This window comes from Chelonia mydas, chromosome 16, assembly GCF_015237465.2.
Source record: "Chelonia mydas isolate rCheMyd1 chromosome 16, rCheMyd1.pri.v2, whole genome shotgun sequence".
NCBI lineage: Eukaryota > Metazoa > Chordata > Testudines > Cheloniidae > Chelonia > Chelonia mydas.
The window spans coordinates 1,239,410-1,258,583 of NC_057857.1; the positions used below are offsets into that span (position 1 = coordinate 1,239,410).

The 19,174-nt window shown below is 45.2% G+C and overlaps 1 protein-coding gene across 2 annotated transcripts in view; it reads left to right on the forward strand.

The window, feature by feature from the left end:
- Positions 1-19,174, forward strand: part of NSMF (NMDA receptor synaptonuclear signaling and neuronal migration factor) — an 81,849-nt gene that overhangs the window by 23,590 nt on the left and 39,085 nt on the right. For both annotated transcript variants that reach the window (XM_037880005.2, XM_007067661.4), the window contains exon 3: positions 7,981-8,451. In XM_037880005.2, the coding sequence (XP_037735933.1) occupies positions 7,981-8,451 (471 nt within the window). The remainder of the gene's footprint in view (positions 1-7,980; positions 8,452-19,174) is intronic.

A 19,174-nucleotide genomic window follows, 5' to 3' on the forward strand; every position in this document is an offset into this window, starting at 1 on the left:
TTAACACTCAGATACCCAACTCCCAATGGGGTCCAAACCCCAAATAAATCTGTTTTACCCTGTATAAAGTTTATACAGGGTAAACTAATAAATTGTTCGCCCTCTATAACACTGATAGAGAGATATGCACAGCTGTTTGCTCCCCCCAGGTATTAATACATACTCTGGGTTAATTAATAAGTAAAAAGTGATTTTATTAAATACAGAAAGTAGGATTTAAGTGGTTCCAAGTAATAACAGACAGAACAAAGTGAATTACCAAGCAAAATAAAATAGAACACGCAAGTCTATGTCTAAGAAAACTGAATACAGATTAAAACCTCACCCAGAAAGCTTCCTTTTACAGACTAGTCTCCTTCTAGTCTGGGTCCAGCAATCACTCACACCCCCTGCAGTTACTGTCCTTTGTTCCAGTTTGTCTCGGGTATCCTTGGGCGTGGAGAGGCTATCTCCTTAACCAGCTGAAGACAAAATGGAGGGGTCTCCCAGGAGTTTAAATAGACTTTCTCTTGTGGGTGGACACCCCTCCCTCCCTCTATGTAGAATCCAGCTACAAGATGGAGTTTTGGAGTCACATGGGCAAGTCACATGTTCCTGCATGACTCAGTTTGTACAGGCAGCAGCCATTACTTACATGCTACCTTGAACGTCCTCAGGTAGACTTCTTGTGTGGATTGGAGCCTTACAAGATTCATTGTCCTTTAAGTGTTTCTTGATTGGGCACCTAATTTGCACATTTCTTTCTCAAGAAGCTGACCAAATGCTTTACACAGGCTACTTAAAAATCAAGCCAGTACACAGCCAATATTCATAACTTGGAATACAAAATTGATACATGCATACAAATAGGATTAGTAGATTCAGTAGATCATAACCTTTACAGAGATATGTTACATGGCATATGTAGCATAAAACATATTGCAGTTATGTCATATATACATTCATAAGCATATTTCCATAAAGCCTTATGGGGTGCAACATCACAGAACATTCAGCCTCTTGATGGCCTGTTCAGATCCAGCTCCTGTGGGTAGCTGTTCTGAAGCTTCATGGTCTCCTGTTCCCAGTAGACAAGTGTCCCCATTAAAAAGACCACCACAACTGACACTACCTGGCATCAGCAACCTCTGCAGGAGCGGCCAAGCACAGACTAGACGTGGAGGTGGAAGGCTAGGTCCTCAGTTGGTGTAAATTGGTATCGCTCTGCTAAGTGCCGTGAAGTGATGCTGATGAAAAGCAGCTGGGGTCTGGCCCTGAGATTCAAACTCCATGTGTCGTGCCATTGCATACAAGTCAGTGTTACCAGACAGCCAAACTGGATCCAAAAGGAGCAGTAATCGGGCTGAAAAGGAATCCACTCTAGGAGCCCTAATCTGCCTGCTCCAATGTAATTAAGTAGATGAGATTCTATCGGGAATGCGTTTATTGTGTGTGGGGAAAAAAGCAGGGAGAACAGGAGTGATTAATAAGTCAGTTTGCACCATTCCCATTTGCCTAGAGAGAGAGGAGGGCACAATATCAGGTTTCCTGAGTCACTGCCCTGGGGCTGGCATAGCTGTTGGCGGAGCAGCTGGTTGTGGGAGAGGTGGCAAGAACAATGTGGAGATGAAATGAAACTGAGCAGCAGTGACCATGAAAAGGGTGTTAACAGAGGTCTGCTTCAGATAATTCTTAGAAGGCAGTTCCAAAAAAGCTCCTAGTTATTGCTTCTCTGTCCCTGCCGTGAACATCACCACAGCTAATATTATATTCAGCTTTGGAGGGAAGTAGCTTTGCCTCCTGTATCAGCTCTGACTGCTCCCCTTGGGAGAACAAACCATAAACCCCGCACTCTATCATAACCAAGCCAAAGCCACCACAGTGCTCATCTGCCTGGCAACTGAACCTCATTTGTCACAGGAGCAGAGGAGAAGACGTAAGGGGATTGCAGTTGCAAGATGGACTCTTCAAACACCCAGTGGGCACACACAGCCACAGGACTGCTGAGGCATAGTGGGAGGAATGATCCAGCACACAGACTCAGCATACCTGTGATGAGCGTGGATTCATTTCTGAGCAGGGCAGTGATTTCATGTAACTGATGGATGCATGAAAAACCCCCAGTTTTTACATTTTTATTAACTTTCCTTTGTGGATTTAAACTTTCAATTGAAAAAGAATTAATTGAATGTTCCTATTCCCTTGGCAAATGAAATTGTTTTTCCTACATATATTATGAAAGATGCTAAGCATTTGGCTAGGAAGAGAAATAATTAGCCACCCATTTGCTTGAGAGAGGCAGCCCATGGGGGTGGCCTATAGAGATGTACAATATTTCTGTGTGAAAACTCCTTGCTCTTTAGAAGTCAAACCACTTTTTAATCAGGGAAAAGGAGCAGATGTAGGAAAATCCATCCATTCACCCCTCCAGTTACAACTTTAACAAATTCCATCACACTTTTTAAGAAGTTAGAACTAGGACTGTTTTCACAGGAATTTTAACGCCACAATTATTTCAATTTACAGGTTGAATCATATGTCAGGCCAGTACTGCTGTCATTTACACTGGTGTAAATCTGGAGTAACCCAACAGACTGCAGTGTCAATAACTGAAGTTCTGAAAGCAGAATTTGAGACAGCTTAGAAATTCACACTATTAACACCAATATGCAGGCTTGTCTGACAGGCCCACCCTGTGTGTCTGTCAATCAATGAAGTGTAAATAAATAACTAATTTAATATCATAAGGATGTGATTAGGGCTGTCAATTAATTGCAGTTAACTCAAAAAAATTAATCATGATTAATTGCACTTATAACAATAGAATACCAATTGAAATTTATTAAATATTTTTGGATGTTTTCTACATTTTCAATATTGATTTAAATTATAACACAGAATACAAAGTGCACAGTGCTCACTTTATATTATTATTTTTGATCACAAATATTTGCACTGTAAAAATGATAAACAAAGAAATAGTATTTTTTAATTTGCCTCGTACAAGTACTGAACTGCAATCTCTTTATCGTGAAAATTTAAATTACAAATACAGATTTTTTTTTTGGTTCCATAACTGCCCTCAACGTAAAACTTTAGAGCCTACAAGTCCACTCAGTCCTACTTCTTATTCTGCCAATCGCTAAGACAAACAAGTTTGTTTACATTGAAGGGAGATAATGCTGCCTGCTTCTTATTTACAGGTTTCAGTGTAGCAGCCATGTTAGTCTGTATCCGTAAAAAGAAAAGAGACTAACAAATTTATTGGAGCATAAGCTTTCGTGAGCTACAGCTCACTTCACTGGATGCATACAGTAGAAAATATAGTGGGGAGATTTACCCAACCAGGGGTATTCTATCTGATACCCAAGATCCATAAACCTGGAAATCCTGGATGCCCCATCACCTCAGGCATTGGCACCCTGACAGCAGGATTGTCCGGCTATGTAGACTCCCTCCTCAGGCCCTACGCTACCAGCACTCCCAGCTATCTTCAAGACACCACTGACTTCCTGAGGAAACTACAATCCATCAGTGATCTTCCTGAAAACACCATCCTAGCCACTGTGCATGTAGAAGTCCTCTACACCAACATTTCACACAAAGATGGACTACAAGCCGTCAGGAACAGTATCCCCGATAATGTCACAGCAAACCTGGTGGCTGAACTTTGTGACTTTGTCCTCACCCATAACTATTTTCACATTTGGGGACAATGTATACCTTCAAATCAGCGGCACTGCTATGGGCATGGCCCCACAGTATGCCAACATTTTTATGGCTGACTTAGAACAACGCTTCCTCAGCTCTCTTCCCCTAATGCCCCTACTCTACTTGCGCTACATTGATGACATCTTCATCATCTGGACCCATGGAAAAGAAGCCCTTGAGGAATTCCACCATGATTTCAACGATTTCCATCCCACCATCAACTTCAGCCTGGACCAGTCCACACAAGAGATCCTCTTCCTGGACACTATGGTGCTAATAAGCAATGGTCACATGAACACCACCATAGAGCGGAAACCTACTGACCGCTATGCTTACCTACATGCCTCCCAGCTTTCATCCAGAACACACCATACGATCCATTGTCTACAGCTAAGCTCTACGATACAACCGCATTTGCTCCAACCCCTCAGACAGAGACAAACACCTACAAGATCTCTATCAAGCGCTCTTAGAACTACAGTACCCACCTGCTGAAGTGAAGAAACAGATTGACAGAGCCAGAAGAGTACCCAGAAGTCACCTACTCCAGGACAGGCCCAACAAAGAAAATAACAGAACGCCACTAGCCATCACCTTCAGCCCCCAACTAAAACCTCTCCAACGCATCATCAAGGATCTACAACCTATCCTGAAGGACGACCCATCACTCTCACAGATCTTGGGAGACAGGCCAGTCCTTGCTTACAGACAGCCCCCCAACCTGAAGCAAATACTCACCAGCAACCACACACCACACAACAAAAACACTAACCCAGGAACCTATCCTTGCAACAAAGTCTGTTGCCAACTGTGTCCACATATCTATTCAGGGGACACCATCATAGGGCCTAATCACATCAGCCACACCATCAGAGGCTCATTCACCTGCACATCTACCAATGTGATATATGCCATCATGTGCCAGCAATGCCCCTCTGCCGTGTACATTGACCAAACTGGACAGTCTCTACGTAAAAGAATAAATGGACACAAATCAGACGTCAAGAATTATAACATTCAAAAACCAATCGGAGAACAATTCGGTCTCTTTGGTCACTCGATTACAGACCTAAAAGTGGCAATTCTTCAACAAAAAAACACAAACTTCAAAAACAGACTCCAAGGAGAGACTGCTTAATTAATTTGCAAACTGGATACAATTAACTGAGGCTTGAATAGAGACTGGGAGTGGATGGGTCATTACACAAAGTAAAACTATTTCCCCATGTTTATTTCCCCTCCTACTGTTCTTGTCAACTGTTGGAAATGACCCATCTTGATTATCACTACAAAAGGTCGTCTCCCCCCCCCCCCCCCCCCCGCCCCGCTCTCCTGCTGGGTAATAGCTCACCTTACCTGATCACTCTGGTTACAGTGTGTATGGTAACACCCATTGTTTCATGTTCTCTGTGTATATAAAATCTCCCCACTATATTTTCCACTGTATGCATCTGATGAAGTGAGCTGTAGCTCACGAAAGCTTATGCTCTAATAAATTTGTTAGTCTCTAAGGTGCCACAAGTACTCCTTTTCTTCTTATTTACGTCACTTGAAAGTGAGACTAGGCGTTCGCATGGCACTTTTGTAGCTGGCGTTGCAAGGTATTTACGTGCCAGGTATGCTAAACATTCATATGCCCCTTTGTGCTTTGGCCACCATTCCAGAGAACATGCAGCCATGCTGATGATGCTTGTTAAAAATAATAATGCATCAATTAAATTTGTGACTGTACACCTTGAGGGGAGAATTGTCTCCTGCTCTGTTTTACCCGCATTCTGCATGATATAGCAGTCTCGGATGATGACCCAGTATATGTTCATTTTAAGAACACTTTCACAGCAGATGTGAGAAAACGCAAAGAAGGTACCGATGTGAGATTTCTAAAAATAGCTACAGCACTTGACCCAAGGTTTAAGAATCTGAAGTGCCATCCAAAATCTGAAAGGGACGAGGTGTGGGGCATGCTTTCAGAAGTCTTAGAAGAGCAACACTCTGATGTGGAAACTACAGAACCCAAACCACCAAAAAAGAAAATCAGCCTTCTACTGGTGGCATCTGACTTGGTTGATGAAAATGAACATGTGTCAGTCTGCACTGCTTTGGATCGTTATCAAGCAGAACCCATCATCAGCATGGACGCATGTCCTCTGGAATGATGGTTGAAGCATGAAGGGACATATGAATCTTTAGCGTATCTGACATGTAAATGTCTTGCAACGCCGGCTACAACAGCGCCATGCAAACACTTGTTCTTGCTTTCAGAAGCAGGCAGTATTGTCTCCTGCAAATTGTAACCAACCTTGTTTTTCTGGGTGACTGGCTGACCAAGAAGTAGGACTGAGTGGATTTGTAGGCTCTAAAGGTTTACATTGTTTTATTTTTGAATGCAGTTTTTTTGTACATAATTCTACATTTATAAGTTCAACATTCATGAGAAAGAGATTGCCCTACAGTACTTGTATGAGGTGAATTGAAAAAAGTTATTTTTTTACAGGGCAAATATGTATAATCAAAAATAAATATAAAGTGAGCACTTTACACTGTTTTCTGTGTTGTAATTGAAATTAATATATTTTAAAATGTAGTAAACATCCAAAAATATTTAAAATAAATGGTATTCTATTATTGTTTGATAGCTGGAGAAGAAATGGAAGGCTGCAGTTGAAGAGCTCCTTTCGCTGGTGTCTTGCTGCTCCACATCCCCCAGGCAGATGGAGGGACCCAACGGAGGGAAGGAAAGTGGGGCTAAGTGTAGGGATGAGGAGATGGGGTGGATGATTCAATGGAGCAGACTTATTTGCAGATGCACCACAGCAAATCTTTGTCCTAAGGCTACTCCATTCGTCTAGGCCAGCTCCTGCACTCTCTGGAGGGTAGTTACGGGGCTGGCCGGGCCCTGAACTCTTTTAGAGATTCTTTCTAATCACAGCTCAGCCACTAGAGGAAACATTTTCATTAAAAGTCTAATGAAGCAAAGGTTTGGGTTTGTTTTTTATTGTCCATGTTAGATGTTAATATCTCCTTGCGCTTCTCCTTCCTTCAGTTGGGAAGCAGCTAGGGGACTCATTAAAAAGTAATTGGCAGGGAATGCACCTCCTTTGCCCAACCCCCCACAAAATGATTAAACAGCTCTTGTGGGGAAAAAAAAGAAAGGGGCTGGCAGATGGGTGGAGACAGCTGTTGGGTCTGTGCAAAGAATAATGCAGAGATTTCCTGGCATTTCACTTACTGCATGTACTCTGAAAGGAGATTACATCTGTAATTCCCCTCCACATGCTGAGCTTCTCTCTCTCTCAGCTCTGGCTGCATTTATGCCATGCAAGGAGTCATTGCTTCTTCCTTTCAGTGCAGCTCCTGTTTACAAACAATGATGACTGCTTGCTGGTGGTGTCACCTAGAAAAGGTCTTCCCATCGCAGCTGGGGATTGACTCCTCTTTGGATTTGCTGTGCATGCAGAAAATCGGCCAGAAATCTTTGATGCTTCCCCCTCTCCTTCCGTTTGTTTTTAAATAACAGATGCAGAAAACAATTCAGTGCAAGAAGAATGCCCAGACCAATAGCTTGTTCCCAGAGTCCAGAGGACATACACTCTGCAAATATGGATGCCCATGTCTATACACCTGACCTAGGCAATCCCTGCTTTCTGGGAACAGTCTGAAGCCATGTGCATTGTGGCAGTACCAGAGCCAAGTTGGATGGTGTGTACATGTCTGTATGCCATTATTCAGAATGCCCTTCCAACTCTCCTCCCTCTCCCATGGTCGTTGCTGGGGTCTGCTCTGTGGGAATAGGCTGAAAGGTTTGGGCATGCTCTTGGGTGCATGCATGCCTTTGGTGTTTGTTCCTCAAGCCAGGGGCCCTATCTACGAACCTCCCTCACCTAAGTAGCCCCTATTTAGATGGGCAGCCCTGTTGAAGTTAATAGGCCTGCTCAGTTGAGTAAGGACTGTTCCAGGGAGTAAGCATTTGCAAGCTCAAGACCAGAATCATGAAGATGTTGGTTCCCCTGCTGTCAGCTTCCAGCCCTTTCTTGTGTTTGGGACATTTGCAAGGAAATAAAATAGGCACAACTGCAAGAAATGCCTCTTGTTTCAGCACCAGTTGTCGAGATTTACGAGGGCAATGGGTACACATTCTACTGCCTAGTTTCACAGGTGTATCTGCCCTCCTCTCTTTCTCCCCCTTCTACACAGATAACACAGGCTACAGCTCCAAAGCACCTACTATGTCAGTGCCTGGGGCAAGCCCAGGGTCTAAGCGATAAATACCAAGTGTACCCTCTGTTTCAGATCACCTGTTAGCGGACTCCTATGAAGACTCCCCTGAGATGCAGCAGGCAGCTCAGAACAAGCGCAGGCTGTCTGTCATCTCAGATGGCAAGTTTGAGAGGAGCTTCTCTGAGGAGCAGGCCGAGAAGATTCCGAGTGAGGGGCCGAAGGCACGGGTGTATACTATCTCTGGTGAGAGGCCGATGCTGTCGGACCCTGAGAACGAGAGCATGGAACTGATGGTGATGAAAGGCACCGGTCGAGAGGACTGCCATCATGGCCAGCCCCTGCAGAGCGCTGGCAGCTCTCACAACATTAGCAGGCATTGCAAAGGCTGGGCAGGCAGTCGGCAGGGCTCCAAGGACTGCCCAGCCTGTGCTCGGTTGGCAGCCCACTCCCAGCACTCCTTTGACCTGGAGCAGCACCAGCCCAGCGAGACAGGATGGCGTCGGAAAAAGCTGGAGAGGATGTATAGTATTGATCGAGTGTCTGGTAAGTGAGTGTGGATGCTGTGTGCACGAAGGGTACAATGGTTCCTATTGACATGGACTGCTGCACCTCTCTCCTGGCTTCAGAAATGAATCTCCAGGAACAGTGATTGGCCTAGAGAACTTGAACCAGTATCCCTTGGGCTTCCCCTTGAGTGCTTTGCTAGTATGTGGTGCCGGCACTGGGCAGAGGGAGGTGGCAAAACAGTGAGCATAGAATAAGTCAGGAGGATGCACAGTTGGGATCTTCTGTTTGGCAGCAGGAGCAAGCTCCTGGGAGTGGATAGCGCCCAGCCTCAAACGCTCCTGATGTGACCAGCGGGTCTCCTGCTGTTGGCTCAGCCCCCAGCCTGGCAGCAGCAGCACTAGTTGATGCCGCAGAGGGTCGATAAGGAAGCCTATTGCACCACCTCATAAACTCTGCATGGTGATGCTGTAAAGCGTCTTTGATGGACGCTACCTTGGGCAGACACTCTGTAATATGCTGCTTCCCTGGAAACACTATTGTGGGTGGAGTGACACAGTTCAGTCCTCCTTGCAGAATGACACCATATAGTGCCTTTCTATGGACACAACAGAGTGATATGCAATTGTACTTCTTCCCTCCTCAGTGCTCTATTTGCTGCTCACACCGTGAGCATCTTCAGGCAAAATGATCTATCATGTCATCATCTGGGGCTAAGAAATCCTTTGATTTCTTTAATATCTAAAGCTTTCCTAAGAACATAAGAATGGCCACACTGGGTCAGACCAAAGGTCCATCCAGCCCAGTGTCCTGTCTGCCGAGAGTGGCCAATGCCAGGTGCCCCAGAGGGAGTGAACCTAACAGGTAATGATCAAGTGATCTCTCTCCTGCCATCCATCTCCACCCTCTGACAAACAGAGGCTAGGGACACCATTCCTTACCCATCCTGGCTAATAGCCATTAATGGACTTAACCTCCATGAATGTATCCAGTTCTCTTTTAAACCCTGTTATATTCCTAGCCTTCACAACCTCCTCAGGCAAGGAGTTCCGCAGGTTCACTGTGCGCTGAGTGAAGAAGAACTTCCTTTTATTTGTTTTAAACCTGCTGCCCATTAATTTCATTGGGTGGCCCCTCGTTCTTAGATTATGGGAACAAGTAAACAACTTTTCCTTATTCACTTTCTCCACACCACTCATGATTTTATATACCTCTATCATATCCCCCCTTAGTCTCCTCTTTTCCAAGATGAAAAGTCCTAGCCTCTTTAATCTCTCCTCATATGGGACCCGTTCCAAAACCCTAATCATTTTAGATGCCCTTTTCTGAACCTTTTCTAATGCCAGTATATCTTTTTTGAGATGAGGGGACCACATCTGTACACAGTATTCAAGATGTGGGTGTACCATGGATTTATATAAGGGCAATAAGATATTCTCCGTCTTATTCTCTATCCCTTTTTTAATGATTCCTAACATCCCGTTTGCTTTTTTGACTGCTGGTGCACACTGCATGGATGTCTTCAGAGAATTATCCACGATGACTCCAAGATCTTTCTCCTGATTAGTTGTAGCTAAATTAGCCCCCCATCATATTGTATGTATAGTTGGGTTATTTTTTCCCAATGGGCATTACTTTACATTTACCCACGTTAAATTTCATTTGCCATTTTGTTGCCCAGTCACTTAGTGTTGTGAAATCTTTTCGAAGTTCTTCAAAGTCTGCTTTGGTCTTAACTATCTTGAGCAGTTTAGTATCATCTGCAAACTATGCCACCCCACTGTTTACCCCTTTCTCCAGATCATTTATGAATAAGTTGAATAAGGATTGGTCCTAGGTCTGACCCTTGGGGAACACCACTAGTTACCCCTCTCCATTCTGAAAATTTACCATGTATTCCTACCCTTTGTTCCCTGTCTTTTAACCAGTTCTCAAGCCATGAAAGGATCTTCCCTCTTATTGCATGACATCTTAATTCACGTAAGAGCCTTTGGTGCGGGAGCCTTTGGTGAGGGACCTTGTCAAAGGCTTTCTGGAAATCTAAGTACACTATGTCCACTGGCTCCCCCTTGTCCACATGGTTGTTGACCCCCACAAAGAACTCTGAGTGAGCTGTAGCTCACGAAAGCTTATGCTCAAATAAATGTGTTAGTCTCTAAGGTGCCACAAGTCCTCCTTTTCTTTTTGTGGATACAGACTAACACGGCTGCTACTCTGAAACCTCTCATAGATTAGTAAGACACGATCTCCCTTTACAGAAACCATGCTGACTTTTGCGCAACAATTTATGTTCTTCTATGTGTTTGACAATTTTATTCTTTACTATTGTTTCAACTAATCACATTTTACACCTCAATTCGTACGCAGTGTGTTACATTTAATGCAATGTTTGTATGTCGATCTCTTTCTCTAGTTTATGTCAGTAAGAAGGAAGATGTCTGACTGTGGCAAAGGTGCTGACGTTGTTTTCTTGACTGTTTTTACAAACAGCCTTTAAGAGACAGGTGCCAAGTTAACTACAGGAGGGCTCGGGCCTCGTTTGCAAGGAGAAGAAAATATAAGGGAGCTCAAACAAAGGGGCTTTTCCCCGGATCCTGCCCTTAGTGGTGTGCGTGCAAAATGCCATGAGGGTTAGGTGGGGGCCACATTTTCCAACCTGGCTACCTGAAGTTAGGCACCAAAATTCATACGTAGACTACTGTAAAGAAAAATCCCCGGATTTTTCAAGGTGCTGAACACCACAGCTCCCAATACTATCCATGGCCAGTGAAAACCAGGGCACCTTTATTTGGTATCTATCATAGGGTATCTATGCTTAACCTTAAACCCCACATTTGAAAACGTTGGCCTTAATTTATTATTTCGGTTTCTTCAATACAAAAAATGAGAAGAGTTTTCCTTCATTTTTGTCACACGTGACTCTGCCCGGGTACAGGATTGTTTTGTGTGTAATGACAAAGAGAGAAGGGTTGTGTGAGAGCACAATAAGAATGTAGTTTCTGTGGCTAGTCTTATCAGAGAGAGAGCCCAAATTCTCTTTGGGATTTGGTTTTGTGTAGGTAGTAATGGGCATACGCTGCTAATAATTTGGGTCCAGTGTGAGCCACCAGAGCTGGTTTGAGTTGGGAAGGTAAAGGGGTAACATTTTAAACTTGATATATTTATGTCTTTAACCATTTTTTTGAATATTAAAGAATGCACTTTGCTGGAATGGAGCTCTTACAGATTAATCAATATGAATCAATGGGACAAAGCCCCGAGAATGGTAGGTTATAAAATGCAGTTATCAATGTCACTTACTGGAAAAAAACAAACAAAACAAAATCCCCAAAGCCAAACAAATGCTGTACTTGAAAGATTCCATTCCTCATTTTGATCTTCTCAAACTTTCCCTCCTTAGACTTTAAGAGAGATTTTTTCAGCTATGCAACCTTGTGAGGGGAAATGGCCTCTGCTAAACAGACAAATAGCCTCTGCCTTCCTGAAACTTTACTTCTGAGAATGAGAATAGTAATAAGACTGTTTACGCAGAAGAACTAGAACCAAGTGCATGGCATTGGGCCTGATCTTGCAAACCCTTACATTAATAGTGCTTTCTCAGGTGAGTAGCACTGCTTACAAGAGTAATAATTACACACGTCTGCAAGAGATTTACAGAACCTTGCTCTTAAACCTCAGCAAAAACAGCAACTTCACATTTCTTGACATTAACGCATCAGTTTTCCTCACTTATATGTGAGCTTATGGAAGGCCAGTTGGCTTCTGTCACTGCTCATGCTGCTTTCTCAATGGCAGGCAGAAACCTCAGTCACTCGCTCATCTGTCTCTCATTCTGCAATTCAGAGACCTACTCCTGTTCTTTGCAGAGAGGGGTCCTGTGACTTGTCTCACAGCCTGAAAGTTCACATCAAATGCTGCCCTGCTGTAAACAGCCAACAGCTGACCTGTGTGAGAGTGATAGGATTAATAGCATGCTCCATATGCACCTTGTAAGAGGTTTTTGATAGAGAGATGAGGGTCTGGAAAAACTACAAAATTTTGGGGAAAAATTAGGGGTTCACCCCCCCCCCAAAAAAAAAAAAAAAAAAGCTTTGTATGGGAAAAATTGAAAAGAAACTGTTACCTGGAATATTTTCATAGTCTATGATTCTATCAGGGTTGGAAGGGACCTCAGGAGGTCATCTAGTCCAACCCCCTGCTCAAAGCAGGACCAATCCCCAACTAAATCATCCCAGCCAGGGCTTTGTCAAGCCTGACCTTAAAAACTTCGAAAGAAGGAGATTCCACCACCTCCCTAGGTAACCCATTCCAGTGCTTCACCACCCTCGTAGTGAAAAAGTTTTTCCTAATATCCAACCGAAACCTCCCCCACTGCAACTTGAGACCATTACTCCTCGTTCTGTCATCTGCTACCACTGAGAACAGTCTAGAGCCATCCTCTTTGGAACCCTCTTTCAGGTAGTTGAAAGCAGCTATCAAATCCCCCCTCATTCTTCTCTTCCGCAGACTAAACAATCCCAGTTCCCTCAGCCTCTCCTCATAAGTCATGTGTTCCAGTCCCCTAATCTTTTTTGTTGCCCTCCACTGGACTTTTTCCAATTTTTCCACATCCTTCTTGTAGGGTGGGGCCCAAAACTGGACACGGTACTCCAGATGAGGCCTCACCAATGTCGAATAGAGGGGAACGATCATGTCCCTTGATCTGCTGGCAATGCCCCTACTTATACATCCCTAAATGCCATTGGCCTTCTTGGCAACAAGGGCACACTATTGACTCATATCCAGCTTCTCATCCACTGTAACCCCTAGGTCCTTTTCTGCAGAACTGCTGCCGAGCCATTCGGTTCCTAGTTTGTAGCGGTGCATGGGAGTCTTCTGTCCTAAGTGCAGGACTCTGCACTTGTCCTTGTTGAACCTCATCAGATTTCTTTTGGCCCAATCCTCTCATTTGTCTAGGTCCCTCTGTATCCTATCCCTACCCTCCAGCGTATCTACCTCTCCTCCCAGTTTAGTGTCATCTGCAAACTTGCTGAAGGTGCAATCCACACCATCCTCCAGATCATTAATGAAGATATTGAACAAAACCGGCCCCAGAACCAACCCTTGGGGCACTCCACTTGATACCGGCTGCCAACCAGACATGGAGCCATTGATCACTACCCGTTGAGCCCGACAATCAAGCCAGCTTTCTATCCACCTTATAGTCCATTCATCCAGCCCATACTTCTTTAACTTGCTGACAAGAATACTGTGGGAGACCGTGTCAAAAGCTTTGCTAAAGTCAAGGAACAACACGTCCACTGCTTTCCCCTCATCCACAGAGCCAATTATCTCGTCATAGAAAGCAATTAGATTAGTCAGGCATGACTTGCCCTTGGTGAATCCATGCTGACTGTTCGTGATCACTTTCCTCTCGTCTAAGTGCTTCAGAATTGATTCCTTGAGGACCTGCTCCATGATTTTTCTAGGGACTGAGGTGAGGCTGACAGGCCTGTAGTTCCCCGGATCCTCCTCCTTCCCTTTTTTAAAGATGGGCACTACAGGAGCTTTTTTCCAGTCATCCGGGACCTCCTCCAGTCGCCATGAGTTTCCAAAGATAATGGCGAATGGCTCTGCAATCACATCCGCCAACTCCTTTAGCGCTCTCGGATGCAGCGTATCCAGCCCCATGGACTTGTGCTCGTCCAGCTTTTCTAAATAGTCCCGAACCACTTCTTTCTCCACAGAGGGCTGGTCACCTCCTCCCCATGCTGTGCTGCCCAGTGCAGTAGTCTGGGAGCTGACCTTGTTCGTGAAGACAGAGGCAAAAAAAGCATTGGGTACATTAGCTTTTTCCACATCCTCTGTCACTAGATTGCCTCCTTCATTCAGTTCCCTGAGGTTGTCAAAGTCTGCTTTTCTGAAGTCCAGGGTCCGTATTCTGCTGCTCTCCTTTCTTCCTTGTGTCAGGATCCTGAACTCGACCATCTCATGGTCACTGCCTCCCAGGTTTCTCTCAGAATGACCACTGAAAGAGAAAGGAAAGAAGGAAAAATCTGAGCTATGCTAGCATTTCCCAGAATACATTAGCAACTGTTTAAATTATATTATACTGGTTCATCGGATGGCTAGTTATATCTATAATTTTAACACTTATGGCATATATGATAATGCACTATTAAAGAATCTGGTGTTACTAATATAAAGTTTGGATATATATACAAATTTACTGTTGGTCCTTAATATTGTATTTTAACTAAATTATGAACGTTAGTTTTCTGGGCTTTTCTCTACAAACATGAATTTCTTCTGTGTCTGCATGATAATGTCAGGTGAGCGCTGTTTACATCCATTTTTCTGAGCCCAAAGGACATGACCTTCCTTTTTGTTTACAACAATATTGAGGCTTTCTATTTTCAACTTTTTATATATTTTTTCTGTTCACCTTAGTGTGCAGCTGCAACCCTATCCCTAATACTAGATATGTTTGTCATTATTATTCAGATAAAAACTAAATAATTTTACTTATTAAATAAATAAGTGTAACCCTTCTGCCTGTTGGAATTGGCAGCAACAAGGGTTGAGTTCAATATCTAGGGGTTTCTCTTCAACAGTATAACACAAAACCCACTCGAGCCCCCACCCAGTAACCTGGGACAATTACATATCACCCTCTGGGTGCCTCTAAGAGCACCCTCTCACAAGCACAGAGTCTGTGTGTGGAAAAGAAACTTTTAATAAAAGGAGGGAACTAACCCAGCATTAATTTAGGAAAACGCCACAAACAGGGTTCATAAACATACATCATAAGCAAAAGACAGATCCCCAATAAGTTGGGCAGTGTCCTTTTCCGTCAGGTTCTTAAGTTCAGCAACCAAAGATACCTATAACATGACTGTCCCTTCTCTGCACCCCATTCACAGTTGTTGTCCTAAGTCAGTGCAGACCCAGAGTCCAGAGGTGCATCTGCAGAGTTCACCTCCTGCCTTGGGTAGAGGGGGGATAAGAAGGCACTTCACTCGCTCCGCTGCCTGGGCACTTGCCACTCCTCTTTGCCAGCCACCCTGCTGATCGGTGCTCCACGCCTCCCTGCTAGCCTCTCCACTGGTTGCCTTGCCGGCCAATCACCACACCTCTCTGCTGGCCACCCTGCCAGCCGCTTGCCAAGCCATCTGGCTGTCTTCAGGTCCCACAACTTAACACAGCTCTCAGTGATGCCAGCTGTTAGTGGGGAGCCTCACTGCTGGTGCACACTGGGCAATCTCTTGCATCAGAGACACTGTCCCAAAGCAGGTCTAATGCTCAGACCTAGCTATCAGTGATTTCAGCTCTACGTATGACAAGACTCTCAATTGAGTCTAAATTAGCTCTGTTATTACACAGTGCAGAAAGGCAAGGTCAAGTGATGTCTAGAACCCATACCACCAAGCACAAGTACCTATCCCCACTCACTAGGCTTTGGACCCCATGTCTCCTGCCTAGCAAGTGCCATTTAGTTGAGGGTGAGACCCTAAATCACACTATGCCAAGTACAGTTCTGCTGCCCCTGATTCACACAAGGATAACAACACTTTGTTACTCCTGCCCCAATAAGAAGGAGACTGGGGATCCAACACCAGCCAAAAGTGACCATTTGGGCAAGCAATCCCATCATGCTGAGCACCTAGGCAGGGTGGGTGGGCTGTGCAAACAAGATCAGCTCATGAAGTCCTTTTCCACAGCTCACCACTAGATGTCAGGGGAGAGCTCATTCAGCCTCTGCTTACATAAGTACACCAAACAGAACTTTTGATGTACTAACTAAATTATAGATAATACATTTCTCATTCTTAAAGAAGTAAATAAAGTTTAGCTTTGATAAGCAAGTAACTACTGCACATATTTTGTTTTTTCCCAACATTTCTATTATTTTCCAGAACTCCCCTGAAAAAACCTGCTTTTCCCCTCTGCCTTCAAAATTTCTGGAAATTTGACACCCCTAGTTTTTGATGGTTGATTCTTAATTGACAGTTTATCATGATCTTGCCAAAACCTTCAATGATCAAACCCCATTATACATATTGGCACCACATCCTGAAAGTTTTTTCAGATCTTGTCTAGGCTAAAGGTTACTTCAGTATAACTTATGTCACTCAGGGGTGTGAATAATCCATATGCTTGAGCAATGTAAATTACACCCACCTAAGCCTGGCATAGATAGCACTATGTCAGTGGGAGAGCCTCTGGTGGAAGCAGAAGTTATTAAACCGATGGGAGAGCTCACTCCCATCAGCTTAGAGCAGAGGTGAGCAAACTATGGCCTGCGGGCCACATCCAGCCCGTGAGCCCATCCTGCCCAGCCCCTGAGCTCCTGGCCGAGGAGGCTAGCCCCCGTCCCATCCCCCGCTGTCCCCCCTCTCCCGCAGCCTCAGCGCACCGCGCAGTCAGCACTGTGGCCCGCCACTTCTGCTGGGCAGTGCGGGTGGTGTGGCTGCGAGCTCCTGCTGCTCTGAGCAGCATGGTAAGGGAGCGGGGGACGGTGGGGAGTTGGATAAGGGGCTGGGGGTCCCAGGGGGCAGTCAGGGAACAGGGATCAGGGGGTGGTTGTATACGTGTTGGAGTCCCAGGGGAGCGAGGGGCTGTCAGGGGACAGGGAGCAGGGGGAGGTTGGATGGGGCGGAGGTTCTGGCCGGGGGGGGTGTCAGGGGACGGGGAACAGGGGGGGTTGGGTAGGCGTGGGCGTCCCGGGGGGGCCTGTCTGCGGGCGGGGGTGTGGATAGGGGTCGGGGCAGTCAGGGGACAGGGAGCAGAGGGGGTTGGATAGGGGCTGGGGTCCTGGGGGGCGGTTGGGGCGGGGGTCCCAGGAGGGGGTTGTCAGGGGACAAGAAGCAGGGGGGGTTGGATGGGTCGGGAGTTCTGAGGGGGGCAGTCAGGGAGCGGGGGCCAGGCTGTTTGGGGAGGCACAGTCTTCCCTACCCAGCCCTCCATACCGTTTTGCAACACCGATGTGGCCCTCGGGCCAAAAAGTGTGCGCACCCCTGGCGTAGAGCATCTCCACAGCAAGCTGCGTCGGTGCAGCTGAGCTGCTGTAAGTGCTGTAGTGTAGATGTAGCCCTCGCAAGCTAGAATTTCACACTGGTACTGTCGTGTTACAGCTTAAGGCAAACCCATGGCTACAGAGTGGAAGTGCAACAGGTTTCATGAAATGTTGCATAGCAAATCATTCACACAAGGCAAGAGCAAAAGTTATTGGAACTGTGCAACGAGTGGAAGCAAGAAATCTATTCCCTCATTTCCCCAAAGGCTTGAATTTTAGTTCTGCTCTTGCCCTGCAGTGTAGGGATTCCTGGTGTGAATTAATGCTGCAATATCATCGTCTGCCTAGCAGTTCAGTCTAAACCAGTCTCATCCCCTTGGTATCTGAACTCCATTCTCGGGGGTTAGGGGCTCTTGTCTCTTGTGCAGCTGCTGATGTGATACTGCCACTGAAAGAAATGTTGAGACATTTCAGGCAACCTGGCTGGCTAATGCAGAGGACATCACTGCCAATTCAGACAACATCACCCCTAAATAATTCCCTATGCCTATCACCATCCTCCAATTTTCACCATACAGTAGCAACAACTGCACTGACTCTAGTCATTTTGTGGGGGTTAACAACTAAGTGGATCCATCAGCTGCAATTTAGGTCATCTGCTTATAGCAACTGGTCATTAAACTCCAGGAAAAGCACTGCACTGCTGTTGTTTTTTGGTTAGATTGATATTTACAACTCTCAGTTTACACTGCAACTCTCAGATTGGGTGGATTATGACCTGCTTTAAGAAAAGGAGAACTTCATGCTTATAAACAAAAGTTTACCCTGCCAGATGAGCCCTGGAGTCTGAAATCCACTCTCTAATTACCAAGCAAGGATAGCAGACGCTTCCTGGATGCCACTGCTCCTCACCCCTGGCATACTGGCACTACTTTTAGGAGTGAAAGCATAGCTCAATCCTCCTGTTCACTCTCTCTGCTGAGGCTGGGGACCGGTGGGGGCAATTAATGTCTTTTGTGATGTGGACACCTGTTTACCGAGAAGTAGATCGAGACTAGCAGCTCCCTTCATCCAGGCTATTCCAGGACCTGTTATCAGATGGTATTGACTGTTGCCCATAATTTTCCTGGTTTGAATCTGAACCAGTGACCTTGAGCTGAAAGCTTCCATAGCATAATGACAATCCATCACACTATCAGTCCCTGAGGCATCTACTCAGTAGGAGCTCTTCATCTAATCGTGGGATAGGCAGGAATTCAGAGCCCCACCTGATGGCTGTGGGTTTAAGGATCACAAACAGATATAAACTGTTTAAGATCTGTGCTCCATTTTGCATTGGTTTCTGTTTGTGTGTCTGGGACAAGCAGACTCAATGCTCAGTAATGATTTTGTTCAAGCTCTTTGTCATTAGCAATGATGTGGAGATTGATGTCCTGTTGCAAAGGAGCTGGGAAAAAAGCAGCCATTGGTTGGTGCAGGATAGTTTATACACAGAGGGGGCCAAATGAGTTCTGGGTGTCTCGGGTGCCTCCAGTCTTCCTATCGAATGTTCCATTTGAATTCTAAAGGGGGGACAATCCAGATATACATGGCCTAGAACTGGTGACATTGCTTCCCAGTTTTCCTATCTCAAGAGGCATCTCTCTCCCTAGGATAGCTTCCCTTCAGAGTAGCACATTAGGCAAACACATTGGAGAAGGTACAGTCCAGTCCATAAAGTACATGGCAGTTACATGTGCACAAACCGACACATGCACAAACATCTCT